Source organism: Sphaeroforma arctica (assembly GCF_001186125.1).
Source record: "Sphaeroforma arctica JP610 unplaced genomic scaffold supercont1.2235, whole genome shotgun sequence".
Lineage (NCBI taxonomy): Eukaryota > Ichthyosporea > Ichthyophonida > Sphaeroforma > Sphaeroforma arctica.
The window spans coordinates 1-7,907 of NW_014038323.1; the positions used below are offsets into that span (position 1 = coordinate 1).

Sequence of the window (7,907 nt, forward strand, 5' to 3'; positions counted from 1 at the left end):
TATAAATATAAATATATTAAATCCCTTGTACATGTATCTACGTTTGTGTTGATTGTATGTACGTCGGACAGAGATTACCCCCGTTATGATCACAATAATATCACATCGGGAGGTGTTAATATACTAACATATTTGAAAGCGCAACCTCTGGCGTACATCGATTTCTATCCAGCCATTCGATGTGTGTCCATTATGTGTGCATCCTTAGCATGTCTGAATAAAATGACAAACCAGCACGCACAGATTTGCCTGTACCATGTTGCTCAGATATAATTTGTCTATTCATCCGATTGCGGCTTGTTGGTGACTTCCAATTAAAAGCTTTAATGTTTATCTGTCGCATTCACGGCATCTATGAGTAGATCGGTTGCGATGTTGTCGGTGTTGATTTCAGCCCCGAAATGGTGCAGTCCATGAAGGATGATGGTATCAATGCCGCGGTCATGGATGCAGAGGTATGTATCTAGATAGGAGACCCTTTCGTAAACGTGGTTTTTTTGGGGGCAGGTGCTGGTAAACATACCACGTTTAAGTCACTCAGTTCAGAGGCTCAGTAACTGGCATTTCGAGTTGCGCCTCGCGAATCGATTCGCCATACTCCAGAACCTGTCCCTAGATGTATTCTGGTTTTGCTCTGTGGCGTGATATATACTTCAAAACACTTCACATGCATGTGCGGGTACGTATTGAGAGGACTCGACCTTCAACACATCGGGGTTGTTTTTTGGTTAGACGCCTGGGACGCTTTTGGGGTACATATACCGCTGTGGATCGATACTCATTGTGTGTGGTGTGAGGTGAAGTTATAAAGTGACAGTGTAGCATACAAGGTTGGCTTACACTCTCCCGACGCAGCGAATTTGGCTGACGGTCTTCCTTCTGTTGCGAGTCCTTGACGGGAATACCCTTCTGTTGACAGTGTCTTAGTGTTGTAAGTTCAGTGAACATGGATAAAATAGCAAATAATGGACGGTATCTGCTAGCTGCTTATTATTGTAACATGGGTGGGGGAGGGTGTAGTGGGTAGGCAGCCCATATGGAGTGCCCTGACCATTGCATTAGAAGGTGATGATGATGTCATCGATGTCTGGTGATGATGTCATCGATGTCCCTTGCTCACAACACAAGAATAGAACAAAGTAGTAGACCTGCAGCCGCGTATCGAAAGCGTTCGTTTACCACCTGTTCTCGGGACAGTTTAACCTACCGGCTACCGGCTTAATGCGTGTGTAGTATGAACGCTTTCTCATCCAGTATCGCTTTGTTTTCAGTAAACCCTGTCGGCTGCGAACAAGCACCTCATAGTATCCGCCCAGCAGGACTGCGCCAACAATCCGATTTATGTTGTATCACGTTTTGGATCCAGAGAATCGTTATACCAATACTACCGCCACACCTTGCAGGACTTGACGTTTGTCGATCAGTTCGACGCAGTCTTCTCCAACGCTGCACTGCACTGGTGTAAGGACCACGACAAGGTGATTGCAGGTATGTTTTTGCATAGCCTAGACTTGCGATGAGAAACTCGTTGTCAAGGAAACGGATTCGTGCGCTTCCGGTGGCGTGTGTGTAGCTGACATATTGCAGTGAAAGGTATATGCGTAGATTACACACATAAACACGCACGCACGCACACCCACACACACACACATATATATATTTGTTTATATTTGGTTATATTTTTTATTTATTTATATCAATCTAGCTACACGCTAATATACAGCTCGAATCAGCATCTTATTGGGAAAGCGTCTATTTTGAGAGCCACCATGGATACAATCCGACTCGAGATCGTGTATGTATACATATGCCGTTGCGCATATATTTTCATACACATAGGAGTATGCACGTGTGATGCATATTCATCAAGGTTCACGTAAATGAATACAACCATTTCACCATATCAATAAATTTATATACGACGTTACCTTGTCTAACCTATCGACCGCTGACCTTGTACTCTATTCAGGTGTAAAGAAAGCTCTTGTGCCGGGTGGTCGCTTTGTTTGCGAACAGGGAGGCTTTGGTAATATCAAAGTGATAAGAGAAGCCCTGCATGCGGCACTGCAAGGGAGAGGCATAACTGATCTGGAAGCTCGGTGTGTCATACTGAGTGTTGAGCTTGGCATTTGGGTTGAAGTGCAGTGGTATTGAGAGAACAATTGTGTGTACTGAGGTATACCCATATAATGTCATACCTAGATCTAGGCATCCATAGCCAATCACTACTAGATGGGATGAATGTATATTCGATTAGTTAGCATCGCTTTCTCATCGCTTGAAAGATTCATGTCATTCCGTATTGACGAGGCCCGGGATACCTCCGCAGTGTGCGCACCCGCTGGAGGTGTCGCTACATTTGTATACAACCAACTATCCAAGGTTATCTATAAACTTACAAATACTTACACCTGGGCAGTACATACGTACTTATATTTTAAATTTCTCGTCCTCCTATTGGTTCCTCCAGAGATCCGTGGAATTTCTCTGATGTCGAGTCCATGAGCCGACTTCTGGTCAAGTATGGCTTCACCATCAACTCCATTGAATTGATACCCAGACCCACTCGCCTCCCCACCGACGTCAAGGACTGGGTGGATCTCTTTGGGAATACATTTCTAGTGGTATGGGCATGTCAAGTGACTAGCCGAGCGGTAGTTCTGCTATTTGTTAGGCCTGGCCTGTAAATTCCATTCATCTCTATCTTCAGTGCTTGTACCCCTCTTCACATGGTGCGGCGATCTTCGGCATTGATTTCTCTAATGAATGGATGTCCTGGGTCAAGCGTTCGGTGCGCTGTTCTTTGTATACAACTCCTAAGCACAGCCCATCTGTTAAGATTAATTGATTCTCGTAGGTGCCTAAATAAGAACGTCTCTGCATCGTACGTTGTGCACTGCCGCCGAAGTTGTTGGTGTAGATGCAATACATCTCACTCAATACCACCACGGCAGCTGAGCAGAATCCTATGCTTCATCGGCGTGTCCCAGTTGGTTGAGCACAGTTGTCCTTAAATTATTGGCACTTGATAAGGGCCTTTACGGGTACGATGTCTTATACCTGAACCAACCATGTACTAGCTCGTGTGTTCAAACGTATACACCGCGATCAATCTCAGCGTACGTGCTGCATCCGTGTATTGGCCTAGAACGTCAACAGGCGGGTAAACTGTGAACGGGCACAGCAGCATGTATGCGCACTAGTCCACGTTATCCATGTCTCAAACGTGCGTCCACGGTCTCCATTTCAGCATCATATGCAAGCGCTGTCTGTCGATGCTCTCGCTTTTCGTCCAATGTCAGAACACATGTCTATCCCCTCAAGATGCAGTCGTCTCGCACTGAGATAGCCGTTCGACTTACCTGTGCCATGTACCATCAACAGGGCTTTGACGCAGAAACTCGCGCGGCTGTGCTAGAGGAAGTACAGGCTGCCTGTGCGTCTCTGTGGGATGAGGATCATGGGTGCTACTTCGCTGATTATGTCCGCTTACGTTATGAAGCGAAGCTGGAGCACTAACTTTAAGTCACGATTGTGGCATACAGCTTTTTTCCGCAAGAAAAAACGAAAGTAAGGGATTGTCGAGCTGATATTGCAGCACATATTACGGTACTATGTACATATGCGTATAGGCTGTGAGCGCACAGTCCTGCTCCAGTCTGCACGGGTGATTTGCAAGTGACACCTTTCTGTGCATATGGCATGAAGAATCAGCATTCAATCCACCCAAGTGGGTGACTGATGGTAGTCATACTTCATACACAGTAGCCTGTATAGTGAGGGGAAGTCTTGTGTGCACGCCTGTCGTGCCTCACAGCCATGTGCATGAACGCACCAAAGCTCTGAATTCGATTAGATTTGCAATCTTTGACGCATCAGTGGATTAAAAAAACATGTAGACAACGAATGCTTCCTCTATAAAGTTGTGGCCGAAATGTTGGTAGGAATAAACGAGAATGACGACATATGACCTTTATTTTAGTGACGACAGATGACCTTTTAACTTGCAATTGATAGACTTATCGATAAAATTATTGTTCCCATTGAGTTTCAAGCGCGAGTCTCATTGTCGACTCCAAAAAAAGTGGAATATTTGCAACGTGGCACTGTTGCTGCGCGGCGTGCTGTGGTCACAAACTTTCGATCATACCCAACTGCGTGTGTGTACTGACCGCATGGATTATCTACGTGATAGATTGGCTATGAACAATTCGGCCCTTTCATATTTAAAAAAAAATATGCTTTGGGTAACTGAGTGTTCAGAATCACGTATCACTATTGCTACGCTATTGAGAAGTGGGCACCACTGTGTTCCTGAATTCACGGCATTTTGCTCGTTCTTCCATGACCTTTTTGAATATTATAGTTCGGCAGATTTATCATCAGTAGGCGGTCAATGCACATTCACAAACATTGCAACCGGCTTTGTCTTTCAGATAGTTGTGATCTTTGCAGGCAGTATCACACAAGTGAGGCGCTCCCGATGTTATACAGGAACAAAACGGCTCTCCCTGACGAATGCATACAATGTCTGTATCGCACTTGCCAATCACGCCGTCATTGCACTCACAAGGCTGGCACCCGTTGTTCCAGGCTGCGCAGTTTTTGCCGCAGGTATTAGGAGCTGGCTTCTCCTCACAAGTCGTACCAGCGTATCCCTCGGCACAATCGCATACGAATCCACCAGCTTTGTCAACGGAGCACTCACCACCGAACTTGCACGGTGCAGACGAACACGCGTCGTAGATCGGAACACAGATCGCGTTATTATTCCCGTCCACTTCGCAGGTAGTTTCGAACCCACACCTCACCAAGGCACAGGGTTGGGGATACACTCTGCATCTCTATCAGGTCCATCGGTACACACACTCACCCCGGCTTCACACAACACCTGTGCACACGTAGTGAAGGGACGACATACTGCTGCGCCCAGAATGGTCTCGCATGTCTCGCCTATATTACAAAGCACAGTGTCACAGGGCGATGCCGGAGCGTCGTATACATATTCAGACAAGTTCTTACCAGGTCGATAGGTCTCACCTTCCGCACATGGATTGGGGTTGCAATTCGGATCAATCTCCGATGTGCACGATGGCTCTTCAAGTTCCTCTGGACTGCAGAAACGTTCCGTACAGTATGTGAGCTTCCCGGTTTCTAGATCGCAGCCACATTGATTGCAACCGTCGAAGTATGAGGTACAATTCTCTGGACACTGACGTTCCACCTTGCATACTTCCTCCTCGACTAGTTTATAAATTTGAAACCATTCTCGACGCTGAGGCAAAGGAATCTCTTTCCATCGTCTCACAAAATAACCACATCCTGTGTTCACGAAGTAACGACCTTCTTTAGTACTGCCCGCTATTAGGTACCGACGATTCTTCAAGAAGCCCTCACCATCGAGATCACAACTGATACTTCCGTCACCTACAACTACATTGATGGTGGTCTGGTCTTCGGGGATACCCTTCAGAACATGGGAAACTTTGAATTCCGCTTCTCCGGTGGCGGCACTATAGCTTTTGAACTTAGCCAGCGTCACAAACGATGCTTGGCAGTATTCCTCCTTCGTTGTTAGAGGTCCAGGGCAACTGCAACCCTCACTCAATACCGCCAATACGGATACAACCACGACAAACACCTGAGACACTTTCATATTTTTAATTGTAGACTGATACCTTGCCTTCTGTATGATGGCTTGGCTTTAACATCAAATATGACCGAAGATAGTTTCAGTATCCGATATTTATATAGTGCACTGACGACAAAGATAAAAAAACAGAGCCGCCACTCGACACTGTCGACGGTGCATTTTCCTTGTTCTCATAATTGTTTCATACATACAGACCACCTTCGAGTCTTGACTATAAAAAATATTTTGAGGAGCAAGTGCACACGTAAATATTTAATAATAATAAAATCAATTATAGCCATTGGTTTATTTATAAAAAAAATAGAATGATAATACGGGCCTTTGGGCCTGGTGCCCTGGTCTAAACCAAACTCTAAAACCCAAGGCCCCAAGCCCCAAAGCCCAAAGGTAGTGCCGGAGCGTCTGTTGTTCAATTGTTCATGCTCTCGTATCTCAGTACTCTATCGCTAGAGAGAGTAGCGAGAGAGTAGGAGAGAGACACTCACATTAAAAGTCATAACTGACCACAGAGTCACTGACTAGTAGTGCTAATGTACTTTAAAAAAAGAAGACAGAGAGGCTGCCCGCTACGCCGCTGCGCCGGCTGCGGCGGTGCGGCCTGCGAGCCTACGCTGAGAGTGAGTGAGTGAAGGTTAACTGAATCTGAGAATGCAGAATTGCGAACTATAGTCTTTGCAATAGTTTGGACATAACTCACATGTGACCTGAGAGATGACAGATGCGAGTGTGCAGTGTGCACTGTACCGCCAGATTTCAGCAGCGTAGACTGTGGAGTGTGGAGTGTGGAGTCTATGGACTTTCCGACTGACTTTGTCTCTGTGGAAACTGGAATCACTGGCTCACTGGTGACAGAGTGTGGATAAATTCATATGTAGTGTAAGGGACACTGGGCCTGGGGCCCTGGTGCCTGGACCCTGGGCCCTGGGTGGAATCTGTAAGTAGAGTATATGTAGAACTGAGGACTGTGGAGTGCGAACTCACTGGGGTCTGGGGACCGAGGACTGTGGAGTGTATAGAGTGTAGACTTCACACTTTACAGTCTGTATGGATCATATGTACGCAGTTCTGTGTGCAGTCCGTGCACACTGGAAACTGTTCCACGATACATACATATGCTTTTTTGAAAATATATCAAAATGAAAAAAATGAAGAAGAAAAAAAGGATCTATAAAGTTATAAAAATACTTTGGTAAAGCATATCTATTTAGCTGCATACTGAAAAAAAAGCCGCGAGACGCGAGCTGCGACGATACTTTACTGTTATATATATATTAAAATTTAACTTCATCTAATTTACCTTCATCTGCAGAATTTATTCCCAGCTCTCGCTCACAGTCTCACAGACTCACACAGAGTGATCAGTGATCAGTGTCGTAACAAGCACACCCGAGAGAGAGAGAATTCTGCTCTACTATGTACTAAATACATATTAAGTACTCTCTAGCTAGTATATATGAGAAGACGTATTTTTTCAACAAAAAGAGAGGCCCACGGGCCACGGGCCCACGCCCCACGGCCCATTGGAACGGAAATAAATGATGCGTTAAACGTTACAAGTCAACGTATATATTCATTGTTTACAATTTTAGACCCTCCTGACTCGACAGTTTTATAATTTAAAAAGTACACCAAAAACAATCACAAGAAGTTAAAATGTAGAGCAGTTTTATAGTACGAGTTCAATGGGGTAGAGGACCCTCGCCCAAGGAGTCCAGGCCTCCAGGGCCCCTTTTAAACATTCTTTTCTTTTTTTTGTTGAAAAACAAAAACAGGAGGGGAGCGGGGGTCTCGTGCCTACGGCTAAATACGGCCTCGCCACTCGTTTTTTTGTTAAATAATCTTCAGTCACAAACAGACTGACCTGCAGACTGCAATCCACCATTTCGAGTCCTTTTTATAAAATAAAAAAATTACAGATAGTCTCCAGACTCCAGGCTGTCCAGTGGACTCTTGAAAGTCTAAAGAGTCTCCAGTGACCAGTCTCCACTCTCCAGTCTCCGTCCAAGAGACTCCACGGTCCAGTATCCCCCGTCCACACTCCGCAGACCAAAGTGTAATCAGTGTTAACAATATAAATCTAGTGTCCTATGTCCATGCACAATGTCCACACGGACCACAGTCACCTAACTCACCACTCACCACACTCCTGGTTCTACACGTGCATTTACATACACTCAGAGGGCACAGGCTCACAGGCTCAAAGGCTCACAGGCTCACAGGGCTCACAGGCTCACAGGGCTCACAGGCTCACAGG

The 7,907-nt window shown here is 45.6% G+C and overlaps 2 protein-coding genes across 2 annotated transcripts; one reads left to right on the forward strand and one right to left on the reverse strand.

The window, feature by feature from the left end:
* The first annotated feature begins 361 nt into the window (after positions 1-361).
* SARC_12339 (hypothetical protein) lies at positions 362-4,599 on the forward strand. Its single transcript, XM_014293554.1, has 5 exons — positions 362-455; positions 1,404-1,488; positions 1,970-2,099; positions 2,471-2,624; positions 3,385-4,599. The coding sequence occupies exons 1-5, from the start codon at positions 402-404 to the stop codon at positions 3,517-3,519; spliced, it is 558 nt and encodes a 185-aa protein (XP_014149029.1). The 5' UTR covers positions 362-401; the 3' UTR covers positions 3,520-4,599.
* SARC_12340 (hypothetical protein) lies at positions 4,576-5,704 on the reverse strand. The gene has a single exon (XM_014293555.1). The coding sequence runs from the start codon at positions 5,654-5,656 to the stop codon at positions 4,808-4,810; it is 849 nt and encodes a 282-aa protein (XP_014149030.1). The 5' UTR covers positions 5,657-5,704; the 3' UTR covers positions 4,576-4,807.
* Positions 5,705-7,907: the final 2,203 nt, after the last annotated feature.

Excerpts from the sequence above, each read along its gene's own strand:
- SARC_12339 (XM_014293554.1), top strand. The coding sequence starts at position 402 with ATGGTGCAGTCCATGAAGGATGATGGTATCAATGCCGCGGTCATGGAT. Across the intron at positions 456-1,403 it reads CCGCGGTCATGGATGCAGAG|GACTTGACGTTTGTCGATCA; the intron begins GTATGTATCTAG and ends CACACCTTGCAG. Across the intron at positions 2,625-3,384 it reads TTGGGAATACATTTCTAGTG|GGCTTTGACGCAGAAACTCG; the intron begins GTATGGGCATGT and ends TACCATCAACAG.
- SARC_12340 (XM_014293555.1), bottom strand. The coding sequence starts at position 5,656 with ATGAAAGTGTCTCAGGTGTTTGTCGTGGTTGTATCCGTATTGGCGGTA.